General features: G+C 52.6%; 1 protein-coding gene across 1 annotated transcript; it reads left to right on the top strand.

The window, feature by feature from the left end:
* The first annotated feature begins 310 nt into the window (after positions 1-310).
* tbc1d19 (TBC1 domain family, member 19) lies at positions 311-26,162 on the top strand. Its single transcript, XM_060077081.1, has 21 exons — positions 311-770; positions 869-941; positions 1,055-1,100; positions 2,773-2,848; positions 4,325-4,399; positions 5,902-5,965; positions 7,253-7,299; positions 7,402-7,512; positions 8,564-8,636; positions 9,153-9,191; positions 10,831-10,943; positions 12,711-12,785; positions 13,264-13,326; positions 16,429-16,513; positions 17,247-17,288; positions 19,285-19,317; positions 19,872-19,981; positions 21,166-21,257; positions 22,030-22,145; positions 22,341-22,411; positions 25,921-26,162. Exons 1-21 carry the CDS (start codon positions 627-629, stop codon positions 25,993-25,995), a joined length of 1,623 nt encoding a protein of 540 aa, XP_059933064.1. The 5' UTR covers positions 311-626; the 3' UTR covers positions 25,996-26,162.
* The last annotated feature ends 558 nt before the right edge of the window (positions 26,163-26,720 follow it).

Here is a 26,720-nt window from a genome sequence, read left to right as displayed (position 1 = left end):
TATATATATATATATAGATATATATAGTGTGTGTGTATATATATACATGTATATATATATGTGTATACACACACACACACACACACACACACACACACACACACACACACACACACACACACACACACACACACACACACACACACATGTATATAATATATGTGTGTTTATGCATATGTATGTGTGTGTATATATATTTAAAAAATATATATATACTGTATACTGTACTGTAATTATTAGTTGGAATTGTGCGATTACATTTAATTCAGGAGATATTATTATTACATATTATACTTTAAGTAAAGTGAGAGTCAATCAAACCGAACCCTGGTCAACATTGTAAGGAAACCATGTTTCTAAATCCAGTCAGAATAGATCTACATAGAGATAGGCCTACATTTAATCCAAGACTATAATTTCTGTGAATAAAGCAACAATTATTAACAAAACATTATAAAGTAATAAAATAAACGCAATTAAGGAAAGTCGAAACTCGGCCGGAACCAATCGTCGCAGGTCGAGTTTCCGCAGATGGCGACGCGGTCCTCCGTTGCTAGGTAACCACGGAGGGAGGCTGCTGCTGTTTTCCGGGGGAAGTGGACCAGTACCGCCGAATCTCTGCAGGGATGATGGACGGGCGGAAAGAGCGCGAGCTGTCTGCAGAGATGATTGACGGGGGCACGGAGCGCGAGCTGTCCGCCACAATCGCCCAGCTCGTGCAGCGGCTGAAGGGAAGCCACCTGCACTCCCAGCTCGAGCGGCGGGCCAAGGTGAGTCGGTCGCGCCTCGGCCAAGGTGAACCAGGTGTGTATGTGTGTCACGCTGAACGTCGTCCGCGCTCCTCTGACGCTGCTCGCTGTGTTTTCAGGACTGTCTGCACCAGCCCGAAATCAAACTCGAGTCTCTGAAAGAGGACGTGCGTCACTTCCTCAGAGTGTCAGGTGAGCGCTAACGTGCGCCTCATATGCACAACAAACAACCAGCAAGTGATGTTAAGATGTGCGTTCACTCGTTGACGGGCCGTGGTTGTAATGCGGTATTGTGTTGTCCGCAGGCTGGGAGAAGAAGCTGCATAATGCGGTTTACAGGGAGATGCACGTGTAAGTCACTCACTGATCACTCTTCACTGATCATTGTTCATGACTCCTCTTATTGGGCATAATAGTGCTTAATGACATGATGGAGTAATAACATGGGCAACTTGTTAGACCCGCTGTTGTAGGAGCTACTCAGGCCTATCAGAAGGACACACGCACACGTGCAAACACACAAGCATAAATCACACACATGCATAAATACACAAATGCATAAATACGCACGAAAATGCATAAATACACACACGCATAAATACGCACACACATGCATAATAGACACACAGACACACGCATGCATTAATACGCGCACACACACTCGTGCACGGTTTCCATGCCTCGTGTTGTTGATCACTGAGGCGTCCTGACAGGTCGATAGCTGTCGGAGCTAGCCGTCGGAGCTAACTCCTGGATGTATAATTCAGTTTATGATGTATAATTGAGGAGCAGAGTAGGACAGCCAGTGTCTCTGTAGGCTGCGTTCACTCGGGTTTAGTGAGCTGCGTTGTTGTGCTGCTGGTGTCTTCTGATCCAGTTTAACATCAGTTGGTCTTTACCTGGACTCCTGTATTGAGCTGTATTCTAGTTATTTAACGTGGTTATAGGCTGTATTCCAGTTATTTAACGTGGTTATAAGCTGTATAATAGTTATGGAACGTGGTTACAAGGTGTATTCTAGTTATTTAACGTGGTTATAAGCTGTAATAATAATAATAATAATAATAATAATACATTTAATTTAGAGGTGCCTTTCAAGACACCCAAGGTCACCTTACAGAGCATATAGTCATCATAAATCGTTTAAAAAAACAAGACATTGTGGAAAAAATAAATAAATAAACATAAAAAATAAATAAAACAAAAACCAGACAAAACAAAACAAACAAACAATCAAAACAGTGATCGTTAGACGTTGTGTGCGAGTTTGAACAGGTGAGTTTTGAAAATGTATGTATGTATGTATGTTTTGTATGCTAGTTATTTAACGTGGTTAAGCTGTATTGCAGTTATTTAACGTGGTTATAAACTGTATTGTATTATTTAACGTGGTTATAAACTGTATTGTAGTTATTTAACGTGGTTATAAGCTGTATTCCAGTTATTTAACGTGGTTATAAACTGTATTGTATTATTTAACGTGGTTATAAACTGTATTGTAGTTATTTAACGTGGTTATAAACTGTATTGTAGTTATTTAACATGGTTATAAGCTGTATTCCAGTTATTTAACGTGGTTCCAAGGTGTTTGTCCATCACACTGATGCCTGGTTCCCTCGCGGGGGGGGTGTGACGGTTACATTACGACAGATGTCTCAGTAGGACTACGTCTGGTCTGAGCTCCGCTGCAACATGGCGGCAGACAGTGATTCAGTCCTGCTTTGGTTGCTTTTCTGGTCTGATGAACGGGTTCTGTCAGGTGCTGTTTGGTTCTGAATCTTTGATGCTTCCCATATTAAATCTGTCTTTGTGCAGAAGGCATGGTGGACCGCATCTGTGTGAAAGCAAAGCACACACGTGCACACACGTGCACATGCACACATACACACACACGCGCGCATGCACTGTTCATTCACAACGTGATCCTTCACAAGGTTTATTCTGTCGTGATTCAGTTTCTCTAAAAATAATGCAATCCACAAACCTGACTCCACGTCCATGTCCCCCCCCCCCCCCCCCCCAGTCAGCCCCCCCTCAGCCTTCTGCCCACCCCCCCCGAGCATCGGAAGGAGCCCCTGCTCTACATGCGCTCCGCTCAGGTCAGCCTGTCTCCTCCCATCCCCGTCAACACGTCTGCTGCTCCCACTACAGCTCCGTCCGTCCGTCCGTCCGTCCGTCCGTCCGTCTGTCCGTCTGTCCGTCTGTCCGTCTGTCCGTCTGTCCGTCTGTCCGTCTGTCTGTCTGTCTGTCTGTCTGTCTGTCTGTCTGTCTGTCTGTCTGTCTGTCTGTGTGTGTGTGTGTGTGTGTGTGTGTGTGTGTGTGTGTGTGTGTGTGTGTGTGTGTCTTATTCTCACTCTGTCTGTTTGTCTGTCTGTCGGTGTGTCTTACTCTCACTCTGTCTGTTTGTTTGTCTGTCTGTCAGTGTGTCTTACTCTCACTCTGTCTGTCTGTGTGTGTCTTATTCTCACTCTGTCTGTGTCTTATTCTCACTCTGTCTGTTTGTCTGTCTGTCGGTGTGTCTTACTCTCACTCTGTCTGTCTGTCGGTGTGTCTTACTCTCACTCTGTCTGTTTGTCTGTCTGTCGGTGTGTCTTACTCTCACTCTGTCTGTTTGTCTGTCTGTCGGTGTGTCTTACTCTCACTCTGTCTGTCTGTCGGTGTGTCTTACTCTCACTCTCTCTCTCCCTCTGTCTGTCTGTCTGTCGGTGTGTCTTACTCTCACTCTCTCTCTCCCTCTGTCTGTCTGTCTGTCTGTCGGTGTGTCTTACTCTCACTCTCTCTCTCCCTCTGTCTGTCTGTCTGTCTGTCTGTCTGTCGGTGTGTCTTACTCTCACTCTCTCTCCCTCTGTCTGTCTGTCTGTCTGTCGGTGTGTCTTACTCTCACTCTGTCTGTCTGTCGGTGTGTCTTACTCTCACTCTGTCTGTTTGTCTGTCGGTGTGTCTTACTCTCACTCTGTCTGTTTGTCTGTCTGTCGGTGTGTCTTACTCTCACTCTGTCTGTCTGTCGGTGTGTCTTACTCTCACTCTCTCTCCCTCTGTCTGTCTGTCTGTCTGTCTGTCTGTCTGTCGGTGTGTCTTACTCTCACTCTCTCTCTCCCTCTGTCTGTCTGTCTGTCTGTCGGTGTGTCTTACTCTCACTCTCTCTCTCCCTCTGTCTGTCTGTCTGTCTGTCTGTCTGTCTGTCGGTGTGTCTTACTCTCACTCTCTCTCCCTCTGTCTGTCTGTCTGTCTGTCTGTCTGTCGGTGTGTCTTACTCTCACTCTCTCTCTCCCTCTGTCTGTCTGTCCGTCTGTCTGTCTTACTCTCTCTCTGTCTGCGTCTCTGTCACTCTGGCTGTGTGTGTGTCTGTGTCCGACACTTCTACCTCACCCTCTGTCTGTCTCACTCTTGTTATCAGTCTGCATTCTCTCTCTCTCTCTCTCTCTCTCTCTCTCTCTCTCTCTCTCTCTCTCTCTCTCTCTCTCTCTCTCTCTCTCTCTCTCTCGTGTCTTCTACCTATCTGACATATTCTCTGCCTGTCTCCAACTTCTAAAGTGTGTGTGTGTGTGTGTGTGTGTGTGTGCTCCACGATGCAGGCCAGCTGGGAGAGGCGTGTCCTGAAGAGTCTGAGCAGCATGAGCTCAGAGCTGGGCGTCCCATTGGCCCGCAAGGTACCTTCTGGCCAATCAGCATCATCCCACCCTCTGATTGGTCCAAATGAGTGCTCGATGACATGTTATGTCAAGATGCCCCTGCAAGCTACTGCAGCTAATTAGCCATTTTAAAACAGCTGTGCAATTAACAGATGTGGAGCTGTTGGGTTATGGGGGGTTTACACCTACCCGATAGTGGGCCCCGATGGTGCCCGATGGCTTAATCAGCAGCTATCGTTATAACATCGGCAAATAGCGTGGTTGCATCGGGAAACACCGTTACTCTTCCCGGGAACATCGTTAGACAACGGGAAGAAACGGGAAGAAATGCTCAATGATCGGGCAACATCGGGCAACATCGGCAAAGAACGAACATGTTTGTTAATTTTGGGTCTATCGGGGTAGAATCGGTTACCAGGTGTTGCTATGGGCTAATCGGCTATAATCGGGAATAGAACGGGAGTATAACGTAAGACATCGCAAGTCGTTCGGGAATTTTCCTGGGCACATCGGCTATATTCGTTAATCCGCGCTTTATCGTGTTTTATCGTCTTTATATCGGCAACCTCAACACACGAAAGACCCTCGAGAACCCTCGACAAATAACGATTGTGAGTGACCAGATTGTGTTAAGGAAGACCCTCAATCTGCCACTTGGGTATAAATAGGGGGTGATGGATGGATGTCCTACTTTTATAATTACAGGGGTACTTCGCCCATTTAGAACCGGCGTTCTATTATTATAAAATCGCTATTGTAATATAAATGAATATATAAATAAATATCAGTCTAAACCAGTCTCCCCTTTGCCTTCTATCGAAACGACGCCAAATGACGCCAAACGCGTCATTTGACGTGTTTGGCGTCATTCGAAATGACGTCAAATGACGCCAAACGCACTTCGGGTGTCTTCCCTGGCATAAATCGTTATGTTATCGTTATAACATCGGGTATGTGTAAATGCTACCCCGATAAATTGACCCGATCATACATTTTTAGCCCGATGTCACCCGAATCACCCCGACTTCCACATCGATGGTCCATCGGCCATTAGCGGCCATTAGCGGGATGGTGTAAACGGGGCATTAGGGTGAGTGTGTTACTCTTTAAGGGGCGGCCGTTTTAGATTCACATTGTTCTAGTTTCTTACAGATTTATTAATTGTTAACGGTGTGAATGGAATCTGCTCTTTATTGGGGAAAAAAGTCATGGATCAACATGGTGTTTCACCAACGGATCTTTCCTCCTTTCCTTCTTGAATAATATAATCAAACACTAAAATAATTAAATTTGTATTGATCAGATGAAACAGGAGAAGTAATGACTATTAACCAGAGCATGTCACTAACATAACAAGCATCCAAGAATACAGTTTTCTATATGACTGTGTGTGTGTCTGTGTCTGTGTGTGTGTGTGTGTGTGTGTGTGTGTGTGTGTGTGTGTGTGTGTGTGTGTGTGTGTGTGTGTGTGTGTGTGTGTGTGTGTGTGTGTGTGTGTGTGTGTGTGTGTGTGTGTCCAGCGGCCTGTCGCTGAGCAGAAGGAACTGGCCAACAAGTGGAACGAGATGAGTACGGACGAGCCAGGTGGGTCGCTGCACCACGGCCAATCAGGCGTCAGCATGGGGACGGCTCCACCAATGAGACTCTGTTCATATGTCTGCCTGTCTGCCTGCCTGTCTGTCTGTCTGTCTGGGGGCTTCACCTTGTGCGATGGCTTCCTTCTCTCCTAGCAGCTGGTCTTTTTTATTTTCTCTTCCTCCGTTCCGTCAGACCTTTCTGGAGGCTCTCGTTAAACGACAGAGATGAAGTGTGGTGAGGAGTGGTGTTCTGTTATGTTTGCTCCACTGTGAGGGTTCCATAGATCGGAATGAACAACGATTGAACTCGCCGATAAGTCAGCAACTAAACACGCGGCCAACAGAAGTGACTTCCTGTTCCCACCCGGTGCCGTAGCTGGCAGGGTGCTCAGACACAGCCCAGGGTGGCAGCCCTGGCTGCGCGGTTCAGAGGAGGCCGTACAGACGCCCTCCCGTCCCGTAAACACCTGCCGGTTTGACGGGGAGCTGGAGATGCCGGCCCCTCGACGGCGTGAACACAGCCCCCGCCGGTCCTGTGTTTACGGGCCCCGGGGCAGAGCGAGCATCGGAACGCACGGCAACCTGCCCGCGCTGAGCCTGGCCAGACGCGCTCCCAGAATGCCGAGCGGTCCTCACAAGGCTATCTGGAGCTCGGGGGTAGGGAATGTTTGGGAACGTCTGGGACAGGGCGCTGTCCCGTGTCTGTAAACACTTTAACGGGCCGGTGAAGATATCCAGACGACTCGGGGCGATGTGTGATAATGACGGGCAGGACGGGGGGAGGGAGGGGACACACCGTGCACTGTTCCTGACAGGCGTGCACGTGAAGGCACTCGGGACTTCCACGTCCTCAGGAAGTCCACTTGAGAAGCAGAGCCTGTCAGCCGCGTCGGACCGGACCCTTCAGAGCCCGTTCCCGTTCCCTAGCTGTAGCTCCCGACCTCAAACTCAAACCATGAAAACCCGAGGAACCATCGCAGTCCCTGGAGTGAGGAAGGTTCCGGGTGCTCAAGAGTTAAAACACTGCGATTGTAATGGTAGATGGCCTCTCAAAGTACTTTACAATATCGCCCCACATTCACCCATTCATGCACACGTTCACACACCGACGGCGGAGTCACCATGCAAGGCGACAGGCAGCTGGTCAGGAGCAGTCGGGGTGAGGTGCCTTGCTCAGGGACATCTTGGACTAGCAACTTTCCGGCCACATGCTGCCGATGCCAATTGTGATTGCACTATGGTGGTTGGGAGATCAGCTTCAGTTATGCTGATGACGTGACCTTGTTTGTTGCAGATCTCAGTCAGTTCAGACCCGTCTACGCCCCTAAAGACTTCCTGGAGGTAAACTTTATCGACCCCTCAACCAAACCCATCCATCTCCTGGTCTTGTGTGAGTGACTGCGGCTCCCTCGTACTGAGGACTACATTACCCATGTCTCCAAGGTGCTGATTGGCCTCCGGAACCCGAACCACGAGCACAGCGAGCAGGTCAGCACCCGGAGCCATTGGGGCCTCATCCAGCTGCCCCTAAGTGTCAGAGACGTGGTCCAGATGGTGAGCAGCGGGAAGGCTTAGTGTGGCTCGGACGTCCTGGGACTTAATGTACGCTCTTATTGTGGCTCGGACGTCCTGGGACTTAATGTACGCTCTTATTGTGGCTCGGACGTCCTGGGACTTAATGTACGCTCTTATTGTGGCTCGGACGTCCTGGGACTTAATGTACGCTCTTATTGTGGCTCGGACGTCCTGGGACTTAATGTACGCTCTTAGTGTGGCTCGGACGTCCTGGGACCTAATGTACGCTCTTATTGTGGGTTGTACGTCCTGGGAGTTAATGTACGCTCTTATTGTGTGTTGTTCGTCCTGGGAGTTGATGTACGCTGTTATTGTATGTTGTACGTCCTGGGACTTAATGTATGCTCTTATTGTATGTTGTACGTCCTGGGAGTTAATGAATGCTCTTATTGTATGTTGTACGTCCTGGGAGTTAATGTATGCTCTTATTGTATGTTGTACGTCCTGGGAGTTGATGTATGCTCTTATTGTGTATTGTACGTCCTGGGAGCTAATGTACACACTTATTGTATGTTGTACGTCCTGGCACTTAATGTAGTACTGTGATGAGCTCTGCTTGTCTCTCTCTGAGCTCACTGGTTACCCTGTGGTGCTCAGACTGTGATGAGCTCTGCTTGTCTCTCTCTGAGCTCACCGTTACCCTGTGGTGCCCAGACTGTGATGAGCTCTGCTTGTCTCTCTCTGAGCTCACCGTTACCCTGTGGTGCCCAGACTGTGATGAGCTCTGCTTGTCTCTCTCTGAGCTCACCGTTACCCTGTGGTGCCCAGACTGTGATGAGCTCTGCTTGTCTCTCTCTGAGCTCACCGTTACCCTGTGGTGCCCAGACTGTGATGAGCTCTGCTTGTCTCTCTCTGAGCTCACCGTTACCCTGTGGTGCCCAGACTGTGATGAGCTCTGCTTGTCTCTCTCTGAGCTCACCGTTACCCTGTGGTGCCCAGACTGTGATGAGCTCTGCTTGTCTCTCTCTGAGCTCTCTGGTCACCCTGGGGTGTCCGGGCTGTGATGAGCCTCTTGTGTTCCTGTGATCAGAGAGAGATGTACTCCGAGCTGGGCCTGACGTCTGGACAGCTGGGCATTGACGATGAGGCTAACCTCCATCCAGGTAGGAGACGCTTCAGTCTGGGGAGCAGCAGGACTCGTAATCAACTCATTATCTCTTATAATTGTTGTCAGAACTAATATGTAGAGGTATGTATTCATATTATATATGTTCTGTCATTATTATATCTTTTAGAATTCTCAGTCCCTTCCGCATGGTAAGAGAAGTGGTCGAGAAATCTATTAACTAACATAAAGAGGTTATTGTTCATTTGATATATGTCCTATCATTTTTTAATTTATTTATTTAAACTATTTCATGGATTGGATTCTCAGTCCTTTCCGCTTGCTCAGAGAAGTGGTCGATTGCAGTCTATTGTCTGGCTGTCCGTCCTCGCTCAAACGATGTCTCTGGACTCTCGTATGCGTTCGTACCGAGCTGGTTTCACGTTTTAAAGAGGAACGCTGTGTCTCGCTGTGTGTTTGTGCATTGGGCTGATAACACGAGGATGTTTATTACACTAATGTAGGTCATCCCTGTCTCGGTCCACTGCTCATTCCCCTCCCGTCTCTCTTCCAGACGTGTTTGAGAGCCAGCACGTCGAGGTTGGTAAGAAAGGTAAGCTGAAGGCTCGTTGTCCTAACTCTGCGACTATGTACTGAGAGATGTATATTTCTATGTTGTTATACGCGATGCCTTCTTGTCTTGTATGAACATGTGAGTGGTCAGCTGAGTGTGTGGCGATGGTTTAACCTGTTGCACGTTGGCCCACAGCAGGTGTACCAAGCCCTAGAGTCCACTCAGTCTGACTCGGGCCAGGTGAGGCTGCTTCCACCAGCCGTCCTCCACACACACTAATGTACACACCTGTACATTAATCGACCTGAAGGCCTGACTGCTCTGTCTGTGGGGGGAGTCAATGCATCCCATGTTTGACCGTTTCCAGCGTCCCCCCCCAGGGTCAGGTGCTCCGTAGGGAGGTCCACGGACCCCGCGGGCGTTCTGGGTGATAGGCCCTGTGTTTATTTACCCATTGTCATCGGGGACAGTAGTCCAGAGAACCACTTAACTCTGCTCGGGGCCTCTCGGACATGCCAGGGTAAACACAGAGCCACTCATCCACACCAATCACAAGGCCTTCTCTAGAATAACAACGTGTGTGTGTGTGTGTGTGTGTGTGTGTGTGTGTGTGTGTGTGTGTGTGTGTGTGTGTGTGTGTGTGTGTGTGTGTGTGTGTGTGTGTGTGTGTGTGTGTGTGTGTGTGTGTGTGTGTGTGTGTGTGTGCGTACTTTGGCGGTGAACTGGGGCCAGCCGTTCGCATAGCTCGTTGCTATCCCATGAAAGTCTAACGTGTGTGTGCGTGTGTATGTGTGTGTGTGTGTGTCTGTGTACTTTGGCGATGAACTGGGGCTTACTGTTCGCGTAGCTCGTTGCCATCCCATGAAAGTCTAAAGTGTGTGTGTGTGTGTGTGTGTGTGTGCTGACTGCAGTATGTGTGTGCATGCGTGCTGACTGCTCCACTGCAGTATGTGTGTGTGTGTGTGTTGTGTCAGGTCCTCAGATGGGATATGGTTGTTTGAGTTGAATGCCAAGATTAAGAATGTGCATAATTAGTTGAATGTGTGCCATTGGTCGAGGCACTGGAAGCCAACCGAGACAGCAGGGCCTCGACCCTCTGGCCAATCACTGTCAAGTAGAAATACCATGTTTTAGAGGATTTCCTCCCTGCGTGATTTCCTCTGCCGCCATTTTGATTTCCTCTGCCGCCATTTTTCAAAGGAGTTGTTGCTGTCTCTCTCTGTCTCTCTCTGTCTCTCTGTCTCTCTGTCTCTCTCTCTCTCTCTCTCAAACCCGTCACCATGCTCTCTCTCTCTCTCTCTCTCTCTCTCTAACCCGTCACCATTCTCTCTCTCTCTCTCTCTCTCTCTCTCTCTCTCTCTCTCTCTCTCTCTCTCTCTCTCTCTCTCTCTCTCTCTCTCTCTCTCTCTCTCTCTCTCTCTCTCTCTCTCTCTCTCTCTAACCCGTCACCATGCTCTCTCTCTCTCTCTCTCTCTCTCTCTCTCTCTCTCTCTCTCTCTAACCCGTCACCATGCTCTCTCTCTCTCTCTCTCTCTCTCTCTCTAACCCGTCACCATGCTCTCTCTCTCTCTCTCTCTCTCTCTCTCTAACCCGTCACCATGCTCTCTCTCTCTCTCTCTCTCTCTCTCTCTCTCTCTCTCTCTCTCTCTCTAACCCGTCACCATGCTCTCTCGCCCAGTGGTCCTGGACCAGGACAGTGCTGCGGCCCAGCAGTACAGCAGGCAGGGCTGTCCCATGGGGCTCCGGGCCGACCTGTGGGCCCTGATCCTCAACGCCACCAACCAGGCCCAGGTGCACACACACACACACACACACACACACACACACACACACACACACACACACACACACACACAGAGAGAGGCCGGGGTTGGTCAGCAGCTGTGGTCGTTCCCGTGTGTTGAAGTCAACACCGAGTTGAGTTTTGAACCCCCTGATAAGTGGCCTCCAGCCGTCCAATCGGTGAGGAGGAGCGGGGACGCTCCTCCTCACTGATTGGACGGCTGAAGGTCACTTATGTAGCCACAGCCCCGCCCCCTTCCCACTAAAGGTCAAAGTCACACTACTGGTGGTACTGGGATGATGGTCGCACTGCTCTATAGAGGGTGCTATACTAGGAATGGGACCACTGTCCCACTGTGTATGGAGCCCAAATAGGATTTAAAGTAAACATGTAAAGAATGTGTTGATGTAATATATATGCTTAACATATGTATCATTATCAGTGTTATAAAGTTGTAAAGTAGCATTAGTAGTTCAGTGTCTTATAAAAGAGGGATACTCTTTAACGAGCTGGACAACCGGAACCTTCTCTAGATGAGAACATCAATCACACGCTTACCGAGTGATACTGCACCACACACAAACCACGCACAACGCACAACACACAACGCACAACGTGGATGACCACACCAGAAGGCTGTCCCCCGGCCAGACTGAACGCAGACGCTGGCTCTGAGGCAGATCTGATCCGATGGCTGGGACCTTGTTTCCCTCGCGGTGTGTTTCCAGACCGTAGACTAACACTGACTTCTCCCTGGTGTGAGACCAGTAGTCCAGTGTGGACTGGTTAATGATGGTGGTGATGGTCTCCCCGTTTGTGAAGCGCTTCATCCAGTGGAGGTACTCAGTCCACCAGAACCATCACTGCAGACCGTTGGCTCCGTGTAGAACAGAGTAATGGAAAGTCTTCAGGTAGAAACTGTCGCTGGTGTTGATGAGCGAGGGCGGATCATCACTCCCGACCTGGGCAGGTTCTGTTTTTGCGTTCGACATTTCAAATGATTCACCTGTGAGCTCACATGAGCTGGTATGTTCCACTGAGAGGCGTCCAGCCGGCCTCTGTTTAGTATCACTCACGAGGCCGTCCAGATGAGCACGTCGTTCTGTTTGGATTAAATACCTCTCTTAAGCAGGAACCCCGTAGCCCGTCTCTCATTGGCTGCTCGTTGCCACGGCCACGGCGCCACATCCGTCCGTCAAGAGGTTTAGTGTGTTCCTACGGCGACCGGAGACGTTGACGTACGAGTTTATAAACGCTCGGTCGGAAACCAGAGAGCGCGTGTCTGTTGGCCTCGGCTGGGACAACGGGCGCACATTAGGGTGATTTAGTGGAGCCCCCCCCCCCCCCCCCCCGAGGGGAAACGTCTTCATCATCAACCCCACTCAACATTATTAGGAATGAATTATGGCAAAGGCATATAACTGAACAACGTAGAACAGAACGCAGCAGAAACCTGCAGAGCAGCCTCATATTGCAGTGGCCTGGGAGGATCTGATGGTGGGGCAGGGTGCCCTCGTGTTCGATTCCCATCCCTGGGTTCGAAGCCCAATGTCCCACTGGGGGTTAGGGTTAGGGCTGGGCATCGTTAGGCGGGATGCCTTCACCTGCGGCTCATTAACGAGGGCTGTCCAGAAAGAATTCACTCACTGCAGTTTCAGAAAACAGTCAGATTAAGTTAGATGATGTTAACTGTCCATTGATCTCTCTCTCTCTCTCCCACTCCCTCTCCCTCTCCCCCTCTCCCCCTCTCCCTCTCTCTCTCTCTCTTCCCCCAGGACATGATGCACTATGAGCAGCTGAAGGCTGGGGTCATTCAACACGACATGCTGGTTGACAACCTCATCTATAAGGTATTCAGCCTGGAATCCTTCATTAACTAACTGTTTACAACCAGTGAGCAAAGCACTTACATTTGTTGAGCTGGACATGGTGATGCTGACCAGAAACACAATCTGTTATTGCCCATTTCTGTTATTATGAATGATTGATAATGTATATGTTGTTTATCCTATTTTGATAGGATTCTTTATTAATCCTATTCCCAGAACTCCATGTTATTCCCAGTCTTTCCATGTTATTCCCAGTCCTCCATGTTATTCCCATTCCTCAATGTTATTCCCAGTCCTTCATGTTATTCCCAGTCCTACATGTTATTCCCAGTCCTACATGTTATTCCCAGTCCTTCATGTTATTCCCAGTCCTACATGTTATTCCCAGTCCTTCCCAGTCCTACATGTTATTCCCAGTCCTACATGTTATTCCCAGTCCAAATGTTATTCCCAGGCCCCCATGTTATTCCTGGTTGATGTGTGATGTGTCCCCCCGCAGGACGTGAAGCTCACAGCCAGTAACGATGACTACTACTTTGTGTTTGAAGACTTCCTCTACCAGGTGGGCGTGGCTCCTCTTCATCTCTCTATATCCTCATTAGTATTCTCTCCAGAAGACCTTTTAAAACCTACAGCAGTGGCTCCCGTCTCCCTCTCACGGGACCGTCCCTGAAACAGGAGCCCAAATGAACAGCTCTTTATTTTGGGACTCAGCGCTTCCCTTTCACTAAACGTGTCTCAACGTGTTCCTTCATTAATAGAACCGCTCAGCTCTGGGCTGAACCCCCCCACCGCCTGGCTGTACCCCCATCACACACACACACACACACACACACACACACACACACACACACACACACACACACACACACACACACACACACACACACACACACACACACACACACACACACACACACACACACACACACACACAGACTCCTATCTGTTCCTATTAGCTTGTTCCAATACACCCAGCTCTGTTTGCCTTCCGCTGCATTCGGCTGATAGCCTAGCCGCAGCAAACATGCTACCAGGGGTGTGTCTTTGTGTGCGTGTGTGTGTGTGTGTCTGTTATTTAGTCCCGTTAATGTCATGGTTCGCCCGGCTTATCGCTCCAGGTGTGCCCAGGCTGAAGCCGCGGCCGCTAGGCTGAGCCGATGTTGACCCATGACTGGTTCACCGGGCAGTGGGAGAATTCGGTAAACTGGGAGTACTGGTTGATGACGTCGTTGGAACTCAACGCAAACAAGGCGAGATTGAGATCAACTGAGGGGCCAGCCGGTCGCCACCGGAGCCTCATGAGAGACCGGCAGCAGGCCCTATCAGCCGTTATATATGAATACGTACCAGTATTAATGCAGTGATGGAAGTCCTTCCATGTTTTAGTAATGCACACAACCTTGTCGACACCCCTGCGAAGCTGTGTGAAGGAACACCGGGAGGAGGAGGAAGCAGAGCCTTTTTAATTCACCGTCGGAGCACAGAGGCAATCAGCTGTAATGAATCCAGTCTAAACCCGTTTTGATTAAAGACGCGCCGGTTAAATCCCTGCTGCGCTGCGGGCGTCGGAGGTCACATGGTCGTTTCCCGCGGCGACGGGGAGCAGACGTCGGCGACACTCCGCGGCTAATCTCCGCTCTGATGAGGTCGTCGGCTCTAATGAAGTGTCTCCTCTGCAGCGCGTGGAGCGAGACCCCCCCCCCCCCCCCCCCCCCCCCGTGGTGCTGCCGGGCCAAAGGGACGAACAGAACGTACTCTGACCCCAAAGTAGCGTGAGACGCAGAAGATAGGAAACTGCTCCAAGCCACATGTGTTGGTGGATCCCGTCCTGCGTAGATGATCAGTAATGTACACGGTGATGAGCTGAACCGGAAGAGAAGAGTGTGTCCGACAGGCCTGGGAGGACCATGAAGAGAAGAGTGTGTCCGACAGGCCTGGGAGGACCATGAAGAGAAGAGGGTGTCCGACAGGCCTGGGAGGACCATGAAGAGAAGAGGGTGTCCGATAGGCCTGGGAGGACCATGAAGAGAAGAGTGTGTCCGACAGGCCTGGGAGGACCATGAAGAGAAGAGTGTGTCCGACAGGCCTGGGAGGACCATGAAGAGAAGAGTGTGTCCGACAGGCCTGGGAGGACCATGAAGAGAAGAGTGTGTCCGACAGGCCTGGGAGGACCATGAAGAGAAGAGTGTGTCCGACAGGCCTGGGAGGACCATGAAGAGAAGAGTGTGTCCGACAGGCCTGGGAGGACCATGAAGAGAAGAGTGTGTCCGATAGGCCTGGGAGGACCATGAAGAGAAGAGTGTGTCCGATAGGCCTGGGAGGACCATGAAGAGAAGAGTGTAGAAGAGTGTGTCCGACAGGCCTGGGAGGACCATGAAGAGAAGAGTGTGTCCGACAGGCCTGGGAGGACCATGAAGAGAAGAGTGTGTCCGACAGGCCTGGGAGGACCATGAAGAGAAGAGTGTGTCCGATAGGCCTGGGAGGACCATGAAGAGAAGAGTGTGTCCGATAGGCCTGGGAGGACCATGAAGAGAAGAGTGTGTCCGATAGGCCTGGGAGGACCATGAAGAGAAGAGTGTGTCCGATAGGCCTGGGAGGACCATGAAGAGAAGAGTGTGTCCGATAGGCCTGGGAGGACCATGAAGAGAAGAGTGTAGAAGAGTGTGTCCGACAGGCCTGGGAGGACCATGAAGAGAAGAGTGTGTCCGACAGGCCTGGGAGGACCATGAAGAGAAGAGTGTGTCCGACAGGCCTGGGAGGACCATGAAGAGAAGAGTGTGTCCGATAGGCCTGGGAGGACCATGAAGAGAAGAGTGTAGAAGAGTGTGTCCGACAGGCCTGGGAGGACCATGAAGAGAAGAGTGTGTCCGACAGGCCTGGGAGGACCATGAAGAGAAGAGTGTGTCCGACAGGCCTGGGAGGACCATGAAGAGAAGAGTGTGTCCGATAGGCCTGGGAGGACCATGAAGAGAAGAGTGTGTCCGATAGGCCTGGGAGGACCATGAAGAGAAGAGTGTGTCCGATAGGCCTGGGAGGACCATGAAGAGAAGAGTGTGTCCGATAGGCCTGGGAGGACCATGAAGAGAAGAGTGTAGAAGAGTGTGTCCGACAGGCCTGGGAGGACCATGAAGAGAAGAGTGTGTCCGACAGGCCTGGGAGGACCATGAAGAGAAGAGTGTGTCCGACAGGCCTGGGAGGACCATGAAGAGAAGAGTGTGTCCGATAGGCCTGGGAGGACCATGAAGAGAAGAGTGTGTCCGATAGGCCTGGGAGGACCATGAAGAGAAGAGTGTGTCCGATAGGCCTGGGAGGACCATGAAGAGAAGAGTGTGTCCGATAGGCCTGGGAGGACCATGAAGAGAAGAGTGTAGAAGAGTGTGTCCGACAGGCCTGGAGGACCATGAAGAGAAGAGTGTGTCCGACAGGCCTGGGAGGACCATGAAGAGAAGAGTGTGTCCGACAGGCCTGGGAGGACCATGAAGAGAAGAGTGTGTCCGATAGGCCTGGGAGGACCATGAAGGCCAACATCCCTGAAGGACACTTTGGATGCGCTGGCGTGACCTCCTCAGATCAGACGCAATTAACCGTGTGTGGAGTGTGTCCTCACAAGCATAGCAATCTGAATCTAAGTGTGTGTGTGTGTCTGTGTGTTCCTCTTCAGGTGTTGATGTGCTTCTCCAGAGACACGGCCATCTTGGAGCACTTCATGTACAACAGCGCCAGCCCTCCGAAGTCCTTCATACAGGGTGGGGGGAGGGGCTAGTGACACACACACACACACACACACACACACACACACACACACACACACACACACACACACACACACACACACACACACACACACACACACACACACACACACACACTGGAACCAGACACACACACGCACACACAGTCCTTCATACAGGGTGGGGGGAGGGGCTAGTGACACACACACACACTGGAACCAGACACACACACACGCACACACAGTCCTTCATACAGGGTGGGGGGAGGGGCTAGTGACACACACACACACACACACACACACACACACACACTGGAACCAGACACACACACACACACACACTGGAACCAGACACACACACACACACACTGGAACCAGACACACACACACGCACACACAGTCCATACAGGGTGGGGGGAGGGGCTAGACACACACACACACACACACACACACACACACACACACTGGAACCAGACACACACACACTGGAACCAGGCACACACAGTCCATACAGGGTGGGGAGACGGCCTCATAAACCATACACACACACTCACACACACACAACACCCTTACACACACATACACCACACACAACACACAGCGCTCAACACACTTACACACACATGAACCACACACAACAGCCTTACACGCCCCCTCAATAATGTTGTGGAATGCATAACATACTGAATACGTGAATACACGCTCGCATATGAAAAGATTGAGCGTGTGTGTGTTTCTCTACTTTACAGGAAAGGGTCTAGAGGAGTGTGCGGTCGTGTATCCCCCCAACGGTGAGAGTTTGTCCTCAATGTCCAAACCATGGCCTGTACATATGTGACAGCGTGGACAGTGTGTACATGTTTACAGTGTTCAGTGTGTAGAGTGTGTACACGTCTACAGCGTGGACAGTGTGTACATGTGACAGTGTGTACAGTGTGTACATGTTTACATGTGTACAGTGTTCTGAGTGTACTGGACTGGCTGTATCTCTGTGGTCTCCACTCTGTAGAGACTGTGTAGGTTTATGTTAGGGGCTGTATCTCTGTGGTCTCCACTCTGTAGAGACTGTAGGTTTGTGTTAGGAGCTGTATCTCTGTGGTCTCCACTCTGTAGAGACTGTAGGTTTGTGTTAGGAGCTGTATCTCTGTGGTCTCCACTCTGTAGAGACTGTAGGTTTGTGTTAGGAGCTGTATCTCTGTGGTCTCCACTCTGTAGAGACTGTAGGTTTGTGTTAGGAGCTGTATCTCTGTGGTCTCCACTCTGTAGAGACTGTAGGTTTGTGTTAGGAGCTGTATCTCTGTGGTCTCCACTCTGTAGAGACTGTAGGTTTGTGTTAGGAGCTGTATCTCTGTGGTCTCCACTCTGTAGAGACTGTAGGTTTGTGTTAGGGGCTGTATCTCTGTGGTCTCCACTCTGTAGAGACTGTAGGTTTGTGTTAGGAGGTGTATCTCTGTGGTCTCCACTCTGTAGAGACTGTAGGTTTGTGTTAGGAGCTGTATCTCTGTGGTCTCCACTCTGTAGAGACTGTGTTGGTTTGTGTTAGGAGCTGTATCTCTGTGGTCTCCACTCTGTAGAGACTGTAGGTTTGTGTTAGGAGCTGTATCTCTGTGGTCTCCACTCTGTAGAGACTGTAGGTTTGTGTTAGGAGCTGTATCTCTGTGGTCTCCACTCTGTAGAGACTGTAGGTTTGTGTTAGGAGCTGTATCTCTGTGGTCTCCACTCTGTAGAGACTGTAGGTTTGTGTTAGGAGCTGTATCTCTGTGGTCTCCACTCTGTAGAGACTGTGTTGGTTTGTGTTAGGAGCTGTATCTCTGTGGTCTCCACTCTGTAGAGACTGTAGGTTTGTGTTAGGAGCTGTATCTCTGTGGTCTCCACTCTGTAGAGACTGTAGGTTTGTGTTAGGAGCTGTATCTCTGTGGTCTCCACTCTGTAGAGACTGTAGGTTTGTGTTAGGAGCTGTATCTCTGTGGTCTCCACTCTGTAGAGACTGTAGGTTTGTGTTAGGGGCTGTATCTCTGTGGTCTCCACTCTGTAGAGACTGTAGGTTTGTGTTAGGAGCTGTATCTCTGTGGTCTCCACTCTGTAGAGACTGTAGGTTTGTGTTAGGAGCTGTATCTCTGTGGTCTCCACTCTGTAGAGACTGTAGGTTTGTGTTAGGAGCTGTATCTCTGTGGTCTCCACTATGTAGAGACTGTAGGTTTGTGTTAGGAGGTGTATCTCTGTGGTCTCCACTCTGTAGAGACTGTAGGTTTGTGTTAGGAGCTGTATCTCTGTGTTCTCCACTCTGTAGAGACTGTAGGTTTGTGTTAGGAGCTGTATCTCTGTGGTCTCCACTCTGTAGAGACTGTAGGTTTGTGTTAGGAGCTGTATCTCTGTGGTCTCCACTCTGTAGAGACTGTAGGTTTGTGTTAGGAGCTGTATCTCTGTGGTCTCCACTCTGTAGAGACTGTGTTGGTTTGTGTTAGGAGCTGTATCTCTGTGGTCTCCACTCTGTAGAGACTGTAGGTTTGTGTTAGGAGCTGTATCTCTGTGGTCTCCACTCTGTAGAGACTGTAGGTTTGTGTTAGGAGCTGTATCTCTGTGGTCTCCACTCTGTAGAGACTGTAGGTTTGTGTTAGGAGCTGTATCTCTGTGGTCTCCACTCTGTAGAGACTGTAGGTTTGTGTTAGGAGCTGTATCTCTGTGGTCTCTTGTGCCGGTGTGCAGCGGGGGAGAGTGTAATGGGGAAGTGTGTCTGATACTGCATAATGATGACAACATCCTGAATATGTAAATGTCTCCTCACAGGTGTTATCCCGTTCCACGGCTTCTCCATGTATGGTGAGCCGGCTCCTTTCACACACTGCTCCCGCAAACCTGTGTGTGTGTGTGTGTGTGTGTGTGTGTGTGTGTGTGTGTGTGTGTGTGTGTGTGTGTGTGTGTGTGTGTGTGTGTGTGTGTGTGTGTGTGTGTGTGTGTGTGTGTGTCTCCTCTACAACGTGTTTGTATGCATGTCTTTATATATGTTTGTGTATCTTTATAAATGTGTGTGCGTGTCCCTGCTGTGCTTCCTCTGCCACCTGTGTGTGTGTCTTTATCTACGTGTGTGTGTCTGTTAGTGTGTCTGTTAGTGTGTCTTTATACTATGTGTGTGTGTGTGTCTCCCCCCAGTGGCCTCCCTGTGTTCCCTCTATAATGTGTGTGTGTGTGTGTGTGTGTGTGTGTGTGTGTGTGTGTGTGTGTGTGTGTGTGTGTGTGTGTGTGTGTGTGTGTGTGTGTGTGTGTGTGTGTCCAGTGGCCTCCCTGTGTTCCCTCTATAATGTGTGTGTGTGTGTCCAGTGGCCTCCCTGTGTTCCCTCTATAATGTGTGTGTGTGTGTGTGTGTGTGTGTCCAGTGGCCCCCCTGTGCTTCCTGTACAACTCCCCCTCTGAGCTGTACTCGGTCTTCAGGGAGATGTACGTCCGCTACTTCTTCCGCCTGCACTCCGTCTCCTCCTCGCCCTCGGTGAGTGTGAGTGTGTGTGTGTGTGTGTGTGTGTGCGTGTGTGTGTGTGTGTGTGTGCAGGTGTGTGTGAAGAGACAGAATATTAAGAAACATGGCGTTGAGGAGCAGGTAGGGACGTCACTCTGGGAGGCCTTCGTGGATACGTCTGCAGACGGGGGGATCTGAACCCAGACCGTCCTGCAGACGGGGGGATCTGAACCCAGACCGTTCTGCAGACGGGGGGATCGGAACCCAGACCGTTCTGCAGACGGGGGGATCTGATCCCAGACCGTTCTGCAGACGGGGGGATCTGAACCCAGACCGTCCTGCAGACGGGGGGATCTGAACCCAGACCGTTCTGCAGACGGGGGGATCTGATCCCAGACCGTTCTGCAGACGGGGGGGATCTGAACCCAGAACGTTCTGCAGACGGGGGGATCTGAACCCAGACCGTCCTGCAGACGGGGGGATCTGAACCCAGACCGTTCTGCAGACGGGGGGATCGGAACCCAGACCGTTCTGCAGACGGGGGGATCTGATCCCAGACCGTTCTGCAGACGGGGGGATCTGAACCCAGACCGTCCTGCAGACGGGGGGATCTGAACCCAGACCGTTCTGCAGACGGGGGGATCTGAACCCAGACCGTTCTGCAGACGGGGGGATCGGAACCCAGACCGTTCTGCAGACGGGGGGATCTGATCCCAGACCGTTCTGCAGACGGGGGGATCTGAACCCAGACCGTCCTGCAGACGGGGGGATCTGAACCCAGACCGTTCTGCAGACGGGGGGATCTGATCCCAGACCGTTCTGCAGACGGGGGGGATCTGAACCCAGAACGTTCTGCAGACGGGGGGATCTGAACCCAGACCGTTCTGCAGACGGGGGGATCTGATCCCAGACCGTTCTGCAGACGGGGGGATCTGAACCCAGAACGTTCTGCAGACGGGGGGATCTGAACCCAGACCGTTCTGCAGACGGGGGGATCTGATCCCAGACCGTTCTGCAGACGGGGGGATCTGAACCCAGAACGTTCTGCAGACGGGGGGATCTGAACCCAGACCGTTCTGCAGACGGGGGGATCTGAACCCAGACCGTTCTGCAGACGGGGGGATCTGAACCCAGACCGTCCTGCAGACGGGGGGATCTGAACCCAGACCGTCCCCGGGGGTCTGAGGTCACCCTGGCTGACTGTCTGCTGGTTGCAGGGCATCGTATCTCTGTGTCTGCAGTTTGAGCGTCTGCTGCAGGCGCACCTGCCCCAGCTCTTCTACCACCTCCGGCAGATCGGGGCCCAGCCGTGAGTACCGATAACTAGCCTCACTAACTAGCTCACTAATGTCAGCCTCACTCACTACCTCCGCCTAACTACCTCTGCCTCACTGACTACCTCCGCCTGTCACCACCGGCATGGCTCGGGGAACTTCAAGTTGAACGCACGATAATGAGTCTATTGAACTCTGATGGGCAGAATGTTGTTCCTGTTTTTCCGGTGGTTCTGGTCGTGGTTCCATTCCAAAATTCAAAAGGCTGCAGGAAAAAATGCAAACAAACCAGAATGGCTATGACAACTATTTATTAAGTATATGTTAGTTCAGTGGCTGCCAGCCGGAGTATTCAGACCGTGTATGCTCAGAAACGGTGCATTTATTCATAGATATGTATGTGTTTATGTATACTATTATTCAGCCGATGACCTACTGAAGGTAGCGTCCGTCCCCAGTATAGTCAAGGAGGTGGCGCCATCTAGTGGCGAATCGCTGAAACATAACACATTTCACGCCGATAGAAGGGAGGGGATTTGTTTAGGATTCATAGTAATACACTTCCCATAGCAAATTGGACACATTGGGACCTCAGATAAATATTACTTATTACTATTACTGAAGGTCATAACCGTCATGTGTCTCTGTAAACAGTTATTCCAATCATTTATCAAGATTCTTTTAATTGTCATACCTGTCAGATGATACTATATTTTAAATAAACTGCAGTTGCACTGTCACCATTCGTTTCTGTCCTGTCTTTGTTTTGTAACCGCGTGCTCTGTGATTGGACGACGGGCTGGGCAGTCTGCGAATAGCCTTCAGGTGGATGGTGAGGGCCTTCTCGGGCTACCTGTCCACCGACCAGCTGCTGCTTCTCTGGGACCGCCTCCTGGCCTACGACTCGCTGGAGATCCTGGCAGGTACTACCCACAATGCACCTAGGCTGACTCAGGCCCAGAGCTTCTCTGTTTGGTAACACACTGGTTCTAATTACCCTCGTATGTTCTCTCTCTCGCTCTCGCTCTCCTCACTTTCCATGTTACGTCTCTTGCCCCCACCTCCTCTGACCCCCCCCCCTTTCCTCCATCCCTCCCCATCTTGACCTCTGACCCTAGTGCTGGCTGCAGCTGTGTTTGCGTTCCGCTCAGACAACCTGATGGAGGTGACGTCCCTGGCCTCCGCCGAGGTGAGCCGGCACCCTGGTGTGTGTGTGTGTGTGTGTGTGGTGTGTGTGTGTGTGTGTGTGTGTGTGTGTGTGTGTGTGTGTGTGTGTGTGTGTGTGTGTGTGTGATGGGGGTACAGCCAGGCGGTGGGGGGGTTGATCTCAATCTCGCCTTGTTTGCGTTGAGTTCCAACGACGTCATCAACCAGTACTCCCAGTTTACCGAATTCTCCCACTGCCCGGTGAACCAGTCATGGGTCAACATCGGCTCAGCCTAGCGGCCGCGGCTTCAGCCTGGGCACACCTGGAGCGATAAGCCGGGCGAACCATGACATTAACGGGACTAAATAACAGACACACACACACACACGCACACAAAGACACACCCCTGGTAGCATGTTTGCTGCGGCTAGGCTATCAGCCGAATGCAGCGGAAGGCAAACAGAGCTGGGTGTATTGGAACAAGCTAATAGGAACAGATAGGAGTCTGTGTGTGTGTGTGTGTGTGTGTGTGTGTGTGTGTGTGTGTGTGTGTGTGTGTGTGTGTGTGTGTGTGTGTGTGTGTGTGTGTGTGTGTGTGTGTGTGTGTGTGTGTGTTAGTGAACTGTAACGTGCGTGTGTGGATGTGTGTCAATGCTTGTTACAATGTATAACTCTTTCAGGGTGTGTGTGTGTTAGGATGTTTATGTATGTACAGACTCCTCTGTGTGTGTGTGTGTGTGTGTGTTCGTGTGTGTGTGTGTTAGTGAACTGTAACGTGTGTGTGTGTGTGTGTGTGTGTGTGTGTGTGTGACACTCTGGAGGCTGTAAATAGCGCGTGTTATCTGCCAGCGCTGGTAACCCGGTCTTCAGCAGCACATTCTTGAAGAAAACGCTGGCTGGACACTTAGAGACCCCCCCCTCCGTCACCCCACCAGCCCCCCTCCGTCACCCCACCAGCCCCCCTCCGTCACCCGAGGCCTGGCACCCCACCAGCTACACCCACCCGACCCCAGCCCAGCACATAGACCCCCTCCAGCCGACACACGTATGAGGTCCCGTCTTAAGGTGCCCTCCTGGGGGCGAAGGGAAGTCACGTGTGCATCAGAGTCTGAGAGAGAGAGAGGATACCTGCTGCCACATTGTCATTAGAGGTTACCCCCCAACCCACTGAACCCCCCAACCCACTGAACCCCCCAACCAACCACTGAACCCCCCAACCAACCACTGAACCCCCCAACCAACCACTGAACCCCCCAACCCACTGAACCCCACCTCCAACCACTGAACCCCACCTCCAACCACTGAACCCCACCTCCAACCACTGAACCCCCCAACCCACTGAACCCCCCAACCCACTGAACCCCCCAACCAACCACTGAACCCCCCCAACCCACTGAACCCCCCAACCCACTGAACCCCCCAACCCACTGAACCCCCCAACCCACTGAACCCCCCAACCCACTGAACCCCCCAACCCACTGAACCCCCCAACCCACTGAACCCCCCAACCCACTGAACCCCCCAACCACTGAACCCCCCAACCACTGAACCCCCCAACCCACTGAACCCCCCAACCCACTGAACCCCCCAACCAACCACTGAACCCCCCAACCCACTGAACCCCACCTCCAACCACTGAACCCCACCTCCAACCACTGAACCCCCCAACCAACCACTGAACCCCCCAACCAACCACTGAACCCCCCAACCCACTGAACCCCCCAACCAACCACTGAACCCCACCAACCAACCACTGAACCCCACCTCCAACCACTGAACCCCACCTCCAACCACTGAACCCCACCTCCAACCACTGAACCCCCCAACCCACTGAACCCCCCAACCCACTGAACCCCCCAACACACTGAACCCCCCAACCCACTGAACCCCCCAACCCACTGAACCCCCCAACCCACTGAACCCCCTAACCCACTGAACCCCCCCAACCCACTGAACCCCCCAACCAACCACTGAACCCCACCTCCAACCACTGAACCCCCCAACCCACTGAACCCCCCAACCACTGAACCCCCCAACCCACTGAACCCCCCAACCCACTGAACCCCCCAACCCACTGAACCCCCCAACCCACTGAACCCCCCAACCCACTGAACCCCCTAACCCACTGAACCCCCCCAACCCACTGAACCCCCCAACCAACCACTGAACCCCACCTCCAACCACTGAACCCCCCAACCCACTGAACCCCCCAACCCACTGAACCCCCCCAGTCCACTGAACCCCCCAACCCACTGAACCCCCCAACCCACTGAACCCCCCAACCCACTGAACCCCACCAACCCACTGAACCCCCCAACCCACTGAACCCCCCCAACCCACTGAACCCCACCTCCAACCACTGAACCCCACCTCCAACCACTGAACCCCACCAACCCACTGAACCCCCCAACCCACTGAACCCCCCAACCCACTGAACCCCCCAACCCACTGAACCCCACCCATCCTCCAAACGGACCCTCCTTTCTCCTCCGCCCCGCCGGACGTCTCCCCTTCCCTCCTCCCTGTGTGTGTGTGTGTGTGTGTGTGTGTGTGTGTGTGTGTGTGTGTGTGTGTGTGTGTGTGTGTGTGTGTGTGTGTGTGTGTGTGTGTGTGTGTGTGTGTGTGTGTGTGTGTGTGTGTGTGGGGGGGTGGTGCTGACCTGAGGAGCCCCCCCCCCCCCGGCCCCCTATGGAGGGACATCGTAACACCACAGTGCTCCGCAGCGCCGACGTATTATTAGAACGCCCTGAAATCTTAGACCGGCGCTCTAAATACGACGGGACCCTGAAGGCAGCCCCCCCTCAGAGCCCTGCCCCCCCCCCTCAGAGCCCCCCCCCTCAGACCCCTGCCCCCCCCCCCCCTCAGACCCCCGCCCCCCCCTCAGACCCCTGCCCCCCCCTCAGACCCCTGCCCCCCCCTCAGACCCCCGCCCCCCCCTCAGACCCCTGCCCCCCCCCTCAGACCCCCGCCCCCCCCCTCAGACCCCTGCCCCCCCCCTCAGAGCCCAGCCCCCCCCCCCTCAGACCCCTGCCCCCCCCTCAGACCCCGCCCCCCCCTCAGACCCCTGCCCCCCCCTCAGACCCCCGCCCCCCCCTCAGACCCCTGCCCCCCCCCCTCAGACCCCCGCCCCCCCTCAGACCCCTGCCCCCCCCTCAGACCCCTGCCCCCCCCCCCCTCAGACCCCTGCCCCCCCCCCCCCCTCAGACCCCTGCCCCCCCCCCCTCAGACCCCTGCCCCCCCCCCTCAGACCCCTGCCCCCCCCTCAGACCCCTGCCCCCCCCCTCAGACCCCTGCCCCCCCCTCAGACCCCTGCCCCCCCCTCAGACCCCTGCCCCCCCCCCCCCCTCAGACCCCTGCCTGCCCCCCCCCTCAGACCCCTGGCCCCCCCTCAGACCCCTGGCCATGTGTCGGGGTGCAGCGTCCAGCGGTCCGTACCGCACGCTGGCTGTGGGAAGTCTGTCCCGCTACTCCGACTCTCATGCTCTGTCTGTCTGTCTGTCTGTCTGTCTGTCTGTCTGTCTGTCTGTCTGTCTGTCTGTCTCCCGCCCTAGGCCGTGCTCGCCGACCTCTCGACCCTGAAGGTCATGCCCCTCATCCAGATCTTCCTCTTCGCCAGCGCAGCCTGAGGCCGCACCGCGGCGCGCCGCGGGCTAGCACCGTGTGTGTGTGTGTGTGTGTTACCACGCCATTGATCAAGAGGGGGGAAAGGAGCAACAGACACAGATCCTCCTCCCTGCTGCTCCTCCCTCCCTCCCCCTCCTCCTCCCTGCTCCTCCCTACCTGCTCCTCTTCCCACCCCCCTCCTCCTCCCTCCCCCCTCCTCCCTGCTCCTCCCTCCCTGCTCCTCCCTCCCTGCTCCTCCCTCCCCCCGCCTCCCTGCTCCTCCCTCCTCCCTCCCCCCTCCTCCCTGCTCCTCCCTCCCTGCTCCTCCCTCCCTGCTCCTCCCTCCTCCCTCCCCCCTCCTCCCTGCTCCTCCCTCCCCCTCCTCCTCCCTGCTCCTCCCATGTCTCTCTGCTATTAGCCGTTAGCACGTCCATGTTAGCACGTGCTCCGTTCACCTGGCGGCCATCTTTGCTCCGAGTGGTGGGCGGGGCCGAATGCGTTATGCGGTCAGCTAGCTTACAGAACCAGCCTTAGCCTGCTAAGCTGCGAGCTAAGGGCTAAGCTAACCACTGTTTATTAGGTGGAGGCACTTAGCCTGCTAAGCTGTGAGCTAAGGGCTAAGCTAACCATTGTTTATAAAGGCGGAGGCTGCGTAAGGCGATCTGTAGCGCTAGACGTCCAGCGCCGGTCCTGAACGCTGAACTGGAGTCCGAGCAGATCATTGCGCCCAGCGCCGGGACCGTTTGAA

Source organism: Gadus macrocephalus, chromosome 17 (assembly GCF_031168955.1).
Source record: "Gadus macrocephalus chromosome 17, ASM3116895v1".
In the NCBI taxonomy this organism is placed as follows: domain Eukaryota; kingdom Metazoa; phylum Chordata; class Actinopteri; order Gadiformes; family Gadidae; genus Gadus; species Gadus macrocephalus.
Note: the sequence above shows the minus strand (reverse complement) of the source record. Positions and strands in the feature narration are given on the sequence as shown.